The following is a 16,852-nucleotide window of genomic DNA, read 5'->3' as shown; positions in this document are numbered from 1 at the left end:
TTTTTTTGGTTGGCAAGGGCAGCAGGCCTCCTGATTGACGATGGATCTACAGCGGGGGACATTTAAAATTTGTTTTTTTTTAATAAAAGACTTGTCAAAAAATTGTCTTTTTACACTACACTTTTTGTTTGGTGAATGAGTAGGGGGTACTCTATACCCCATACTCTTTCACAAGGGGGGGCCCCCTTGCTAAAGGGGGCTTCTTGATTTCGTAAGCCCTCTGCCTGCAGACCCCCACAACAACCAGCCAGGGTTGCGAAGAAGAGGCCCTTGCCCCCATCAACATAGGGAAAAGGTGCTGAAAATTAGGTGATGCAAGTGAGATGCACAGCTCACTCGCTTAGTTTTTTTCATCTAGGTTATCTGAGTTCTTGTGATACAAGAGAGGAAGGAACTGCTCTCTGCAGGCTTAGGTCGGTACAAAGAAATTATTTCAACCTCTGATCAGATTCAAACTTGCTCTGCATACTTAAATGTAGTTTGTGATACAAGTAAAGCTTAAAAGGAGTAGACTACCATTGACTGGGGAATGGGGGACTCTTTGGAATTAGGCAGAGATAGATTACAAAACCACATTACCACCCATTCAAACATGGACATTTTTTGCATGCGTTTGTCCCCTGAAAGGCGAAGTATAGCCAAAGCTATTTTGGTCATACTTCTCCTGTTGGCCACAGGAGTGCAGTTCGTTCTGCACACCCATGACCCTGTTTGGGTCAGCCTTTCAGCAAGTCAGCGAGAGCCTGAGCCTGCCACTCCCGCCCCCTCCACAGCCCAGCACTGAGAGGAGAGCCACTGGCTGACAGTTCTGACTCAGTGCTCAGAGCCAGGGGGGGGGGGGGGGAGAACTGAGTGATCAGCAGTGTTTAATCACTCAGTCCTCACTGCAGAGCTGGCGGGGGACAGATGTAGCATCAGATCAATGGTGCATCCACCTAGGTGATTATAAATGTTTTCTAAAGTCCATACAGCTATTTTAAGCCTACACGTAAAACACTCAGTGACAGGAATCGCATGTTTTTCAACACCGGCCGTTTACATCTTTATGCTTCGAAAGTGCCGTCAAAGGAGTACAATGTAATCTTAAAAAAATTGCAGTGTTTTCTTAGTAATGGTAGCTCAATGAATGCTTACAAATTACTGCCTCTAACCGCTTTTGAAGGGAGCTGGATCAGAATGTTGTTCAGCAATTGTAAATATTTCAGCCCTTCAGTTGTAATATAGTGCTCTATTCCAGAGCTGACGTGAACATAAAACCTTATGCTACCATTCAAGTATACTCTCCACTTTCAATTAAGTGTTTCCATTTTTAGAGCAGAATAAGGGGGCCCATGCTCAACAACTTGTTATCAGCGAGAACCTATGTAAAATCTTGTCTGTATTCTGTATGCATGCAACGTTTGTGCTAAAGTTTACATGTGTACAATGTATAGCACAAATTCTCCTATTTGCGCTATTGGTTTGTGGAGATGCAGACAGACATGCAATGCCAACATGTCGTGTGTAATCAATTGGAATACACATGGCTGATATTTACATTTGTGCTGTACACATGAACACAGCAGCACACACATTAACATGCGTTCAGTCTAAAATATTGTCTATGCACAGATTTGGGTTTTGATTTTAAAGATCTGAATGCAGCACAGGTTTACGGACTATAAAGCCTCATACACATAATCAGAATTTCATACAAAAAAAAACGATTTGGAAGCGATTGTGGGATAATCTAATTGTTCGTACGCAGCTTTTGTACTAAATTTTCCAAAAGGGACAACCACGGAAATTGTTCTCGTATGATATCACATCGTACGATTTTCGTTTAATCAGTACAGTTTTCGTCCCAAAATACAATACCAAAACAATACTTCCAAATTTTTATTTTTGAAAGTAAAACCGGCTATAGACCGTTCGAAACTCGGCTGGTTCAGCAGGGACTGGCCGAAATTTTAAACATGTATGGGCAGGCGGAATGTACCCAAGTTGATCAAACGATCAACTTGGTTACAACCAGCCTGCCGGTTTTTACATCCCATTATTGCAAGCCGCTGTTATGGCCACTAGCAATACTCACTCTGCAGGAGGGACTCCTGCATAAAAACTGTGTTGATAGGGGAATCAAGCTAAATTCTCTGCTGTATCCCCTGTGTGCAGGAAAGAAATTTGCCCCATCTCTGGCCTGTTTAACTTTGGGCATTTAAAATTCCAGTTTATAAGATGATGTTCCTGTACCTGGTAGTTGTCTCAGTGTAATTACATTGGCGTTGATTTACTAAAACTGGAGAGTGCAAAATCTGGTGCATAGAAACCAATCAACTTACAGTTTTTAGAGCGTTTGTTACCCCAACACTTCATATTCCTGATATGTGCCTGCTGTACTTGTAAGAGAAATGATCCTGTTCTCTTTGTATTGCTTCCTTTATGCGAAATCCCTGGTGTTCCTGCCAGTCCCTCCGCTTTCCTATTAAAAACTGATCACACCAAGAAGGAGAGCACAGCTATTCTGGGAACTTAGTGTGCTCTCCTCCAATGATCAGACTTGTCTTGAAACACCCCTCACTGTACAGCCATTCACTAAGAAGCTCAGTGTGCTGCTGCTTCTCCTCCCCCCAGCTCCTATGCAGCCGAGAACAGAGGGTATATGATCAATTATAAGCGGAAAAAAAAAAAAAAAAAAAAAAAAAAAAAAAAGGTATTTATGTTTTTTATATCTATAAAAAAATGTTTTGCCTTTCATTCCCATTTCAACCTGAAGGGGTTGTTTTACAAGGTGATTGTTTACAATCACTTTAATTGAACAAGCTGAAGTTAGAGGATTTGTTTCTATGCACAGCTGCACCAGATCTTGCACTCTCCAGTTTTAGTAAATCAACCCCATTGTATCATAAAATTCAATGAAGCCCTATACGCATGATCAGAAAATCGTACAAAAAATTTGAAGCAATCATACGATAAACTGATCGTTGGTACACAGCTTTCACAGCGTACACAGGGACAAAACACGAGCATTTTTCTTGTACGCTTTTCGTTTAATCAGTACAGTTTTCACCTGAAAATACAATACAAATATATTACATCATTTCCACATTTTTAGTCTATTGTACGAGAGTTTTCGTACCTTTTAGTTTTTGATAGGAGCCTAGCATGTAAAAAAATAAAACAGACAATCATTTGTCTGATCATATCTTCGTGTGTACTAGGCTTTATGAATCTGATTGAATAGGCTAAAAAATAATGCACCTGTGTTTAGGGAAAAAAAAAAAAAAGAAAAAGCTACATTAAAGCGTTAAAAATTCAACTTTTTTTTTTTATGGCCAGGTGCATGAGCCCTACTAAAGCTATGTGTGAACAGTATTGTGACTGCATAGATTTGGCGGTTCACCAACTTTCACTAACTTATCTTTTACTTTCTTGCACGTATCCTGGGTGTGCTCAATCAGAAGGACAAAGCAAGGAAGATATGTTATACGTACATACCAAAGAGTTCACCGATTCTCCCACGGATTCCACAATTAATCTGCCCAGGAGAATGATGCAGGGTACAGCCATTCTAATAAGAAAAAAAAAGAAAAACCACACACAAGTGTCAGACACGTGTATTGGTATCTAGGCAGCAAAAATAAAACTTGTTAAGAGAACACACAGACACATGGGACATTCCCAGCCTTAAATGCCCTTGCGTTGTCTTATTCTCTCTCTGTTTAAATGAGGCATCTTAGACTTGAGCCTACATTGAGAAAAAAAAAATGATATACTGTATACACCCGCATATACATACACGCGCATTCACATGCAGCGGGTAAAATAAGTATCAAACACGTCACCATTTATCTGGGTAAATATTATTTCTAAAGGTGCTATCGACATTCAATTTTCAAAAATAAGTTTAGAAATTAAGTTATGTGTAATAACATGGAATGACAGGGAGAAAGTACTGAACACATGAAGAAAGGGAGCTGAAATCTATCAGTAAATAGAAATTAATCCTGTCCCTTGTCAGTGCAAATTAAGACTAGCTGGTTCAGTCTCAACTGAAGGCCTATAAAAGGGTATCACAAGAAACATCTCATGATGGGTAAAAGCAAAGAGTTCTCTCAATACCTTTGCAACCTTATTGTAGCAAAACAATGCTTTTGGTTACAGAAAGATTTCTAAACTTCAGAATGTTCCAGTGAGCACTGTTGGGGCCGAAATCCAGAAGTGGAAAAAACATTTCAGCATAAACCGGCCACGACCAGGTGCTCCTCAAGATTTATCAGAGGAGTGAAAACTATTTTCAGAAGAGTTGTCCAAGAGCCAAGGATCATTTGTGGAGAGCTTCAGAAAAACCTGCAATTAGCATGTACAAATGTTTCAAATAAAAACAGTAAGTAATGCACTCCACTGCAAAGGCCTGTATGCATGCTCACCATGCAAGCCGCCACTGAAGAAAAAGCATGTTGAAGCTCATTTAACATTGGCTGCACAATATTTAGACAAGCCTGTGAAATACTGGGAGAATATAGTCTGGTCTGACGAGACCAAAATTGAACTCTTTGGATGCCATAATACTAACAATGTTTGGAGGTCAAATGGCACTGCGCATCACCCCAAAAACACCCCCATATCAACAGTGAAGTTTGGAGGTGGGAACATCATGGTGTGGGGCTGTTTTTCAGCATACGGTACTGGCAAACATATCACTGAAGGAAGGATAAATGGAAAATTGTACTAAGACATTCTTGATGAAAATCTGCTGCCATCTACCAGGATGATGAACATGAAACAAGGGTGGACGTTTCAGCAAGACAATGATCCCAAACACAAAACCAAGGAAACCCTCAATTGGCTTCATAGAAAGAAAATAAAGCTGCTAGAATGGCCCAGCCAATCACCTGACTTGAATCCAATAAAAAATCTATGGAAAGAAAAAAAAAAAAATGATCAGAGTTCATAGAAGAGGCCCACATAACCTTAAAAGATTTGAAGATGGTGCAGGAGAATGGGCCAAAATCACACCTGAGCTATACATGTGACTAGCTTCTCCATACAGGAGGTGTCTTGAAGTGGTCATTACCAACAAAGGGTTTTGTACAAAGTATTAAATAAATTTCAGTTAGCGTGTTCAATAGGTGTCATTCAATTTTATTACACATAACTTACATTTTTTAACTTATTTGTTTTGGTTTCTTTGTATGTATGGATAGCATGGGTTGTTCCCGACATGTGGTGAAAATTTAAAGTCAATAGCACCATTAGAAATATATTTACCTAGAAAAATGGGGACATGTTCAATACTTATTATACCTGCTCATATAGATTTACACACACACACACACACAATATTACCAAAAGTACTAGGATGCCTGCCTTTACACGCACATGAACTATAATGACATCCTAGTCCGTAGAGTTTAATATTGAGTTTGCGCACCCTTTACAGCGTCAACTATTCTGAGAAGGCTGTCCACAAGGTTTAGGAGTGCATCTATGACCTCAACCCGATAGAACACCTTTGGGATGAATAAAAGCAGAGACTGCGAGCCAGGCCTTCTTGTCCATATCAGTGCCTTCGGGAAGAATGGTCAAACATTACCAAAGACACTCCTAAACCTTGTGGACAGCCTTCCCTGAAGAGTTGAAGCGGTTATAGCTGCAAAGGATGGGCAAACTCAATATTGAACCCTAGAGACTAAGACTGGGATGCCATGTGCATGTAAAGGCAGGCATCCAAATACTTTTAATACAGTATAATATAACTATATATATATATATATATATATATATATATATATATATATATATATATATATATATATATATATATATATATATATATATATATATATATATATATATATATATATACACACACACACACACATACACACATATACACACATACACAATTCACAATAAAATGGTACCACAATGCACTGCGGTAATGCATTTAACGCATGCACTTTAAAGTGGTTGTAAACCCTTTCCTATACCCAGTGAAGTGAACAACCTCAGATGATACAGAGATTAAACAAATCCTCCTACATAATTTTTACATATATATCTGCAGTCTGTCCCTTTCTACACTCTTTAGAAAGTGCACATTGTGTTAATCTTTCTTCCTTTTTCAGCAGCACAGAGGTGGGTGTGGAGTGTGGACATACACTGTTGCGAGAGCTGATTGGAGGAAAGGCACACCCCCCCCCCTCCCTCCACATAGGCAGAGGAACCAAGTTACATACAGAGCTGTACTGTGAATAGACCAGCGCTCTACTTATCTATCTCTAAGCACATTCCCTGACACAAATTTCAAGCTGGTTTTATCTCACATGTCGGAGAGCTTGTCAGAAGTTATCATGCTGATAACAGAGGGACGGAGCAGCAGAAAGACAGGGCACTTAGAACTTTGGAGAGCGATAAATAAACACTACAGAGAGAGGAGTCCAGGTCCGATTTTTAATGAATGGGGATTACAACCACTTTAGGCCACGATGCACAAATGTTAATGGGCCCTTAAAGTAGAAGTTCACCTTCTGAAGCATGTTACACCCATATTTAGGTGACAGCAAGCAGAAAATCCTCTCCCTGCAACCGCTGTCACATTTTGAAAACCGCATAGCTGTGTGGGGTTCTGCCCACACAGCCACGTTAATCATTCAGTGGCAACCAGTGTGTAGTTCTGAACGCACTGCTGGGATGCTGATGACCACCCTCGTAGTTCATTCATAAGTCCTGCAGCTTTCAAACTGACACTCCATACAGAAGTATGGGATGAAAACTGTATGGCTTATGTGTAGGAGCCCGACCTTGTGCTCATGAACAACTGATTGTCAGTGTAATGCTTTGCAGGCTCCTGTGGGAAAAATAAATGCACTATTTTTTCTGAAAAATATTAGTATTTTTTATTTTTTCCCAAAGGGTGAACTTAGCTTTTGAAGATTATTATGAAATTATTTAAATATTTAGTTTTGATAAGGGGGGTAGAATATTACCCGTATTTTTACCACCCAATCACAGCACACCATTGATACATTTTAGCAGACTTTCCTTTTTAGCGCACTCCTATTTTGAAGACCAATCTTTGCCCTTGCACAGACAAATTAACTTTTTTTTCTGCCTAGTTGCTATGTAACCAAGAACCTTATCAGTAAGCCTGTGGATGAGTTTCACATGCAAGGATCTGTCATTAAAAGAAAAATCAATGTAGCTCAGAGGAACGGTTACAGTGTGGAACAGCTGATAATAAGAGCCTAAATCACCGTGGCATGCCATCTGCGAGTGACAGGGAGATGGGTCGAGGGAAACCAATTCCCCGCACACACGGCCTGCACAGTCACTGTAGCAGCAGATGAAAAGGGCACGCATAACAATCATGCATAGACAAAACCTCTGCTTGTCACAGATATAGATACAGCGTGGATAATCTCTCTATTTGATATTAGATACTGGAAAGACTTTTAGAGCAATGCTGTACATTGAGACAGGATGGCTGCTTACAGAGATTAGTTTCGAGCTAAACTTCTGATGCTAATACAAAAAAAAAAAAAAAAAAAAAAACACACGACTTGAGAAAAAGTCATTAAGAAAGTAGAAGTGTTTTAAAACCGTTTATATTTAAAAATAGTTTAAACGTTTAACTAAATTATGTAGAGAAAATAATTCTAGAAAAATAAAAAAATACCAGAAATTGAAAGCTAGAGAACAAACTTTAAAGTTTGCAGTCCTATATTTTTATACTTAAAATGATAAACCTAACTGATCTTAACCACTTTACCAGAGCCGCCAGGACACTTCTTATACCCCCCTGGTGATTGACATAAGCCACGGCCATGGCATTGTCCGATTGAATGCGCACTTGACTTCCCTGAAAACGATCCATCCAATGTTCCAGGCACAGCCTGACTGCTTAGAGTTCCAAGACATTGATCGTTAGTATGGACTCTTCCAGTGTCCATATCCCCTGAGCAAAATTTTTGCCGAGGACGTCTCTCCAGCCGGACAGGCTGGCATCCATGATGACCACTGTCCGATACAAGGGGAAGAAGGATTTGTCCAGCCAAAGCGACGGAGAATGAAACCACCATATCAGGGACTCTTTCGTTCCCTGGCTCAACCAGATCCGATTGTCCAGAGATATCGGAGTCTCGTTTCATTTGGCCAGAATCTTCCTTTGCAGGGACCTCGTAAAGAGCGTGCAAATGGAACCTCTTCAAAAAGGTAGACACCATCAGGCCCAACACCCACATGCAAGTCCAGAGGGATGACCATCTGCTGGACAGCAGGAGACGAATCGCAGCCTGCAGTTTGTCCAGAGGAAGGAGCACTCTGGCTAAGGCCAGAGTCCAGAGTCAGACCCAGAAAGTCCAGCTTTGTGGCCAGAACCAGAGCAGACTTCTGAAAATTCAGAATCCAGCTGAACTCCCACAGAGTTCATATGGTGATTTCCAGGTTTTCCACCAGAGCAGGAGGAGACAATGCTCGCAGAAGGAGGTCATCCAAGTAGCCAAGTACCACGATCCCCTGTTGGCGTAATAATGCCAGCACCAGAGCCAACACTTTTGTGAAGACCCAAGGAGCAGAGGCGAGATCAAAGGGTAACGCCACAAACTTGTAATGCTCCTCTTCCACGGCAAATTGGAGAAAGCGCTGGTGACCGGCACATATTGGAATGTGAAAGTAAGCATCCTTGATGTTGAAAGAGGCAAGAAAATCCCCCTGGAGCAGGGATGCCCCCCACCATGGTAATGGACTCCATGCTGAACTTCTGCACCAGGATTGGACGCACCTTGCCTTCCTTCCTGGGAACTGTAAAAAGGTTTGAGTAAAATCCCTGAAAAAGTAAAGTTCCGATGTCAGAACCAGGACAATCACCCCTAGAAGTAACAGGTCTTTTACCCTCCGAACAGACCCTGTAAACGGTCCGGTGACAGGCGCAAGTTGGAAGGAAAGAACCTTGCAGGGGGGGGGGGGAGAACGAAACTCGATCTTGTAGCTGGACCATATTAATTTGTGGACCCACTGGTCTTGTACCAGAGACTTCGACGGGTCCATAAGCCAGTGAAGACATAACCTCCACCCCGCCCACCCCCCATACGGATGAGGGCGCACTTCCATGCTGAAGGAGCCTTGTCCGCAGGTCTGGATAAGCCCACTCTAGACTTGCCAGACCAAGTTCGCTTGGATCCACCAAAGGAGGCCCTGAACAACTTTAATCCCTTGTCAGTCGACCCTGGGGGACAAAAAAACTTCTTATGGAGTTGAGAAGGATAGCCTTCTCCTCTTCCGTGACGTCGGAGTCCCACAATGCACTGCACCGGCCCCGCTCGTCACTTCCGGTACAGGCATGGCATGCCCAGAAGCTGTATAGCAGGGAATGCCGCGCTTGCACCGGAAGTGACGAGCGGGGCAGGTGCAGTGCATTGTGGGACTCCGACGTCACGGAAGAGGACACGAAGAGGGACGCTGCGGCTTCAGCTGCCCACACCTGAGATGGCAGGGCTGGAGAAGAACTTTTCAAGGTAAGTTGATTCCTGGGAGCGATGACGTTCAGCTCCCAGGAGTCATCACAAACTGGAAGAGATGGCACGGGCCGCGGCCGCAGAGGGAGGAAGTGGAAGGAAGGGGAGTATATTTTCTTCTACAATAAGGGGAGTGACAAAAAAAAGAAAAGAAAAGAAAAGAAAAAAAAAAAATCGGCAGTATCCATTTTTTTTTTTCCAGGTTGTACTCAGCAAGCAGATGGCCCAAAATCGTTTTTTTTCGATTTTGAGGGTGGAACTCTGCTTTAACTACCTCCCACCCGGCCATAGTACCTATACGGCCGGGCGGGAGTCTCGTCCTTCTGAATGGACGTTCCGGAACGTCCTTCAGAAGGAGAGAGATCGCGCCGCCGCGGGCACGCGCAGCGGCGCAATCTCGATGTGCCTGTGTCCCTCGGACACAGAGCGACATCATTCGGCAGGAGGGCCCTGTGATTGGCCCTCCTGATCACATGACGGCTGTGTCCAATCACAGCCGTCGTGTAATGTAAATAGAGCCGTTGTAACGGCTTTGATCTCTTCTCCTCCTGACAGATCCTGTCAGTGAGGAGAAGATCAGAGGATCTGTGCTGCTGCGGGGGTGATCAGTGAGTATTTCTAATTACTCACTGATCACAGGGGGGGTCTGTGCTGGTAATCAGAACATTGATTACCAGTGCAGCCCTGGGGGGGGGGGGGGAGGGGTGCCACTAAGCCACCAGGGATGCCCACACATGACCACCAGGGATGCCCACTATGGCCACCAGGGATGGCAAGCAGGGCTCAGAGAGCCCCCCAGTGCCCTCCCTATCAGTGTTGCCCACCAATGGCATCTATCAGTGCTGCCCACCAGTGCCATTATTGCCATCTATCAGCGCCGCCCACCAGTGCCCATTATTGCCCACCAGTGCTGCCTATCAGTGCCCATCAGTGCCCCCCATCAGTGCCGATCATTGCCGCCCAACAGTGCCACTATCAGTGCCCATCAGTGCCGCCAATCAGTGCCCATCATTGCTGCCTATCACTGCCCATCAGCGCTGCCTATCAGTGCCCACCAATGCTGCATATCAGTGCTATCTATCAGTGCCACATATCAGTGCCCATCAGTGCTGCATATCAGTGCTACCTATCAGTGCCCATCAGTGCTGCATATCAGTGCCACCCCATCAGTGCCACCCCATCAGTGTCTCCCCATCAGTGTCTCCCCATCAGTGCCTGTCAGTGCGGCATCATCAGTGCTCATCAGTGCAGGAAAAAACATATCTATTTACAAAATTTTATAACCTAAACAAAAAAACTTTTTTTTTTTTTCAAACTTTTCAGTCTTTTTTTATTTGTGCACCAAAAAAGAAAAAACCTGACGGTGATCAAATACCACCAAAAGAAAGCTCTATTTGTGGGGAAAAAATGACACAAATTTGGTTTAGGTACAGCGTTGCATGACCGCGCAATTGTCATTCAAATTGCAACAGCGCTAAAAGCTGAAAATTGGTCTGGGAAGGAAGGTGGTTTAAGTGCCCTGTATTGAGGTGGTTAAAGACCATGGATTGTTCAACCAGAATCATGGTTGCTTTGTTCAGTCTGGAGACCGGAGGGTGCACCCCCCGTGGAATAGTCCACTTTTTAAGAAGGGACTCCCCATAGGGGTACCGCATAGCAAATCGCTTAGGGATCACAAGGGGACATTTTGGCAGTTCCCACTCTTTAGCGACAATTCTGTCAAAATAGGCTGGAAAAGGAAACACCTTTGCGGCTCTGGATGGCTTGCAAGTGCCAAAGGGAACAGATGCCTCTGTTGCAGCTTCAGCTGTGTCCTCCATTTTTAAGGTCTCACGCACAGATACAATCAGTGCATTCACCAGCGCCTTTTCGTGCGCATTTGCAGAAGTGGAGGAATCATCCTCACTATCTGAGAACTCAAGGCGCACGGTCGCAGACCCAGCAGAGTGTCCCACGTCCACGGCTGCCGAATCAGATTCTGCGATGACAAATGAGGCAGGAGAAGGCAGGGGGCGCTTCTTGCTCGCCCCTCGCTCAAAAATCCCCTCCACCCGGGACAGAAAGGACTCCAGAACTGCCATCAGTGCATCCATGGATAGTTGGGACCCGGAGGGCCCCGCAGCCTCTGAAAGGGGATCAGGTGGGGAAATGTGCTCCAAAGACTCCATGAGTCAATAGGGGGACCCAACAAGCAAAGGTGTAAAAACACTGCTAAGGGACACCCCTCACTGCCGACCCTCGGTCGCCAGTAACAGAGCACCTAATCGATCCTCGGCAGAGAGGAAGAGGACCCCACCAGACACACCACCCAGCAGAAACCCGGACCTACAGCCACCAGGATAATCTGCACTCAACCTGTGGCAATCAGGAAGTGAAAAATCCAGGAATCAGCACCAGGGGATGAGGGGAGCACCCACCCCCAAAATTGCCGCCCACAGGGCTCCACTGTCATGGCTGCCGCAATTTTCAATGGCAAACCACAACAAAATGGCCGCCGGACTACACAAACATGGCCGTCATGCATTGAGCACACAGACTACAGCAAAATGGTGGCTCCGCGCAGCACCACGAGGCTCCCAGGGACCCAGGAGGGATCCCTAGGGCTCAGAAAACAGGACAGACAGGAAGGGGGGCCCCTGGCAGGAGCCCCCACCAGGTACAGCTCCCCCCTCCCACAGCCGGTCGCCGCACCCATCGCCAGCACAGCACCCTGCCCCCACCCAAGGCGACGGACCAGGCCACCCCACAGCCCCAGTAAAGGGGGGGGGACAGACGGAGGGAGATTTGGCCCACAGGGACCACCAGACCGATGAGGGGGGTGCCTAACAGGAAGGGAAGGCACCCAAGCCCACGTCCACACCAAAACCCTCCAGGGGGATGACAGTCACTTACCATACCAGAAGCCAGGCAGGCAACGCTCCAGTCAGAACCTCCTCTTCATCGAAACGGGGGGCTGTCGGCCAGGAGGAACACTGCAACTCAGGCCGAGACCCAATCATATGCAACCTCGCGAGGCGGCTAACTCACAGGCCAGCTCCCGTTCAGTGGGGCTATGTCGCGGCTGACCTAGCGGAGCTGAGGTCTGCGCGCGCTCGCTGGCCAGAATGGGGTGACAACTGGATCTAAATTATGCAGCCTGTCACCCAGTCCAGCAGTTGATTGTAGATCTCACAGAAAAAAAAAAAATAATAATTCTATCTAAAAAGAAAAAATTGCCAGGACAAGAGATCCCAGCAAGGAACTAGGAGCTTTCTCCTGACAAGGCAGAAAAAAAAAAGGAGTACCTATTGCAGAGAGAGGGGTATAACCCAATGGTTAAGAAGATCAGGAGCTGTGTCCATCAATGAATGAAAGCGAAAACATCCCGCATATAACAGTAAATATTACATTGGCATTTTACAGCATTTTTAATACTGCCTTTATTTTAATTTTCACCATTTTGGGGCAGTTTCTCTGTAAGCTTCTTTTATTTCAACTAAATATTCTAAGATTAAAATATTCAGAGAAATACTTACACAGTCCATAAGTAACAGAAATGCCCACATTTACTTCTTATGAGATCTCATGACTTGAGAATGGCTCTGTGATGGATGCCTGCAGGATTCAGGTCCAACTGGTGTGCGATGATGCGTAGCTGAAAAATAAATATGGTCATCTGTAAGGTTTAGAATGCAATACTATCTGACCGGGTTTGAGATGGAGGCCCCACAAACATATCATAGTACAGTATATTATGTACTGACAATGAAAATATTAAAAATGTTAATGTAATAACTACTTCTGGACCGGAAGATTTTCCCCCTTAATGACAAGGCCATTTTTTGTGATTCGGCACTGCGTAACTTAAATGGACAATTGCGCAGTCGTGCGACGCTGTACCCAAATAAAATGGATGTCCTTTTTTCCCACAAATAGTGCTTTCTTTTGGTGGTATTTTTTTGTGCTATAAACAAAAAAAGGAGCGACAATTTTGAAAAAAAACAAAACAAAAACACAGTTTTTCACTTTCTGCTATATACAACATTCTCAAAAAATATATAATTAAAAAATCAATTATTTTCATCATTTTAGGCCAATTTGTATTCTGCTACATATTTTTGGTAAAAAAAAATCCCAATAAGCGTATTTTGATTGGTTTGCGCAAAAGTCATCTACAAACTAGGGGAAAGATTTAGGTCATTTTTATTTTTTACTAGTAATGGCGGCGATCAACGATTTTTAGCAGGACTGCGAAATTGCGGCGGACAGATCAGACCCCTACCTGACATTGACACTTTTGGGGAGGGGCCCAGTGATATTACTACAGTAATCAGTGCTAAAAATATGCACAGTTACTGTAATGACACTGGCAGGAAAAGGGTTAACCCAGGGGCAATAAAAGGGCTAAATGTGAGCCTAGGTGGTGTTTGCTAACTGTGGGGGGGGGGGGGGTTGGGCTTGTGAAATCAACACAGAGACCTCTGTTCCTAAATAGGAAGAACACAGGAGCTCTGTATTGATTCTTTAAAAAGAGCTACGTTTACAACAGCAGACTGCCGTTCTCTTCACGGGGAGCGATCACAGGTGCCAGGCAGCAATTGCAGCCATCGGCCTCGAAGATCAGCTTCCCCACTAGCCAAAGGATCGCTCCCGCGAACCACCATACAGGTACGGCGACTTGCGGGAATCTGCCGACCTGCTGCCATATAGAGTATAGGCGGCGGTTGGTCGGCAAGTGGTCAAAGGGTTACTAAACCCAGGACCCTGCATTCACTTTATCTGGTCTCCCACAGTACACAAACTATGAAAACGGAATATTTTAGTAAATATAAACTGCTAAATACCTTTTCTAATCAACAGTATATAGCAGTCCTATTCTATAGGGGTTTGGTGACAGGTTGTAGGAGAAGTTTCCATTCTACTCTGACTGTCCTATAAGGCTGCAGGACCCCTGACCCTCTATCTGGACAGTGCCGATGTGCCCTGTGCTGATCACATGCACTCTGCCAAGAAAAACAAAAACCTCTTTAGCAATACACACCAAACTGAGCATGTACAGACTGACTCCAAAGGCTTTGCCTTATGAGGAGATGGATTGGGGACTGTGGAAGAAGGGGACGATTAGAGAAGACCGGATCAAATAGTCTTTTTACACAATGCGGAGGAATAATCCCTGCACAGCTTCTGGCCATGCCCAGAAGCGGTTTAGCAGGGAATGACGCGCCTGCACTGGAAGTGACAAGCAGGGCTGGTGCAGGTGCATTGACTCCTGGGAGCGATGACGCTCATCTCTCTTGACTCCTGGGAGCATCATCGCTCCCAGGAGTCAATGCAAGGAGGAAGTGATGGAGTGGGCCGCGGCCGCAGAGGGAGGAAGAGGAAGGAAGGCAAGTATATTTTCATTAAAAACAAGTAAGTGAAACAAAACCTTGTGTTCAAACAGCAGGCTGAAAAAAAAAAAAAAAAATGCAGATACCCGCAATGTGTTTTTTCCAAAATGCTTTAACCACTTGCCGACCGGGCCATAGCCAAATAACTGCTACAGCCCGTTTGACTTATTCTGGGAGGGCGTACTAGGACGTCCTCCCAGAATCACGCACACGGAGGTCGGGGGTCGCATCACAGATCATGTTAAAGGGCCCTTTCCCATGTGATCGCTCCGTCTAATGACAGAGCGATCAGTTGTCAACAAATTGGGGCATGTCCGGTTCAGCTCTCTCTGCGCACGCTGTACACAGGGATCAGTACAGAGTGGGAGGAGAGGAGAGAGACTGCAGCAGTGCTCATCCCCTGCCTCCTCTATGCCACATCCATACCACAATCATGCCTCAGCTGTGCCCAACTAGGACACATCAGTGCTCATCCATGCCACATCAGTGCCATGTCAGTGCTCATTCTTGCCACATCCATGCCATGTCAGTGCTCATCCGTGCTACATCCATACCACATCAGTGCTCATCCGTGCCACATCCATGCCATGTCTGTGCTCATCCATGCCACATCAGTGCTTACCAGTGCCACATCCATGCCACGTCAGCGGTAATCCGTGCCACACAAAAGTGTAATGGGTAGTCAGGAAATTACAGTGCTCCCTGCATGTTGGGCCTCTGTATGTGGCCAGGCTGTGTAAAAGTCTCACTAATGTGGTATCCCCATACTCAGGAGTAGCAGAATGTATTTTGGGGTGTCATTTTTGCTTTGTATATGTTATGTGTTAGAAATATCTTATAAATGTACAACTTTGTGTCAAAAAAAAAAAATATATATTTTTTTTCCCCCACATTTACCAAAAACGTGTGGAAAAAAAACAACATGTTCAAAAGACGCATTATGCCTCCTAGGTTATGTGTTCGGGTGTTTGCTTTCCAAAATGGGGTCATTTTGTCGGCGTTTCCATTGTCCTGGTGCTCTAGGGCCTTCAAAAGTTTGATCTGTTGTCAGGAAATGTGTATTTTTTGCTCCTAGAACAACCTAGGGGTGCTACTTGGATGTTGGACCTCTGTATGCGGTCATGCTTGTGCAAAAGTCCCACACATGTGGTATCGCCATACTCAGGAGGATAATGTATTTTGGGGTGTAGTTGCAAGTATGCCTCTACAGTGTGTGAGAAATGACTTGGTAATAGGACAATTTTGTAGAAAAAAAAAAAAAAATCTTAATTTTGCAAAGAACTGTGGGGAAAAAATTACAACTTCAAAAAACTCACCATGCCTCTTACAAAATACCTTGGAATGTCTACTTCCCAAAAAGGGGTAATTTGTACCTTCCTGACTTGTTAGGCCCCTCTCACACAGGCGGACCGTTCAGATCCCTCTGTCCGTTTTTCAGGCGGATCTGAACGGATGCCCCATGCATCTCTATGGGGCATCGGATGTCAGCTGAATCCGGACGGATGGAAACCCCATTTTCCATCCGTCTGGCGGATCGGATGAGAACGGACACACGGTCCATTCCCATCCGATTCCCCCATAGAGAAGAATGGGGACCTGACAGCTCTGTCTCCGCACAGAGCGCGGAGACAGAGCTGCCCTCCGCCTGCTCAGCGGGGGGATCAGCGGATCGATCCCCCGCTGAGAAAAAGGGAGTCCGCCTGATGGACTCCGTGTGAAAGGGGCCTTAGTGTCTCAAGAAATTAGATAGGCCGTCAGTACATCAGGTGTGATCAATTTTTAAATGATTGTCACCATAGCTTGAAAACTCTATAACTTTAACAAAGGCCAAATAATATATATACTTATTTGGGTTATATTTGCAAAAGATATGCAGCAATATAACTTTTGGCCAAAATTTATGAAGAAAAGTTGCTAAATTTGCAAGATTTTAAAACCGAAACAAAAATTCATTTTTTTTTTTTTTTTTTTTTAACAACATTTTTG

The 16,852-nt window shown here is 44.5% G+C and overlaps 1 protein-coding gene across 2 annotated transcripts in view; it reads right to left on the bottom strand.

Annotated features, from left to right (window-relative positions):
* Positions 1-13,107, bottom strand: part of LOC309567650 (uncharacterized protein C1orf159) — a 117,150-nt gene extending 104,043 nt beyond the window's left edge. For both annotated transcript variants that reach the window (XM_082273065.1, XM_082273066.1), the window contains exons 1-2: positions 13,013-13,107; positions 3,478-3,550 (exon numbers count right to left, since the gene is read on the bottom strand). In XM_082273065.1, coding sequence (XP_082129191.1) covers positions 3,478-3,549 — 72 coding nt within the window. In that variant the 5' untranslated portion in view covers position 3,550; positions 13,013-13,107. The remainder of the gene's footprint in view (positions 1-3,477; positions 3,551-13,012) is intronic.
* Between the last annotated feature and the right edge of the window lie 3,745 nt (positions 13,108-16,852).

The sequence above is a fragment of the Pelophylax lessonae genome, assembly GCF_965119305.1.
Source record: "Pelophylax lessonae genome assembly, chromosome: 12".
Lineage (NCBI taxonomy): Eukaryota > Metazoa > Chordata > Amphibia > Anura > Ranidae > Pelophylax > Pelophylax lessonae.
The sequence above is the reverse complement of the archived record's forward strand: the minus strand, read 5'-3'. Positions and strand labels throughout refer to the sequence as shown.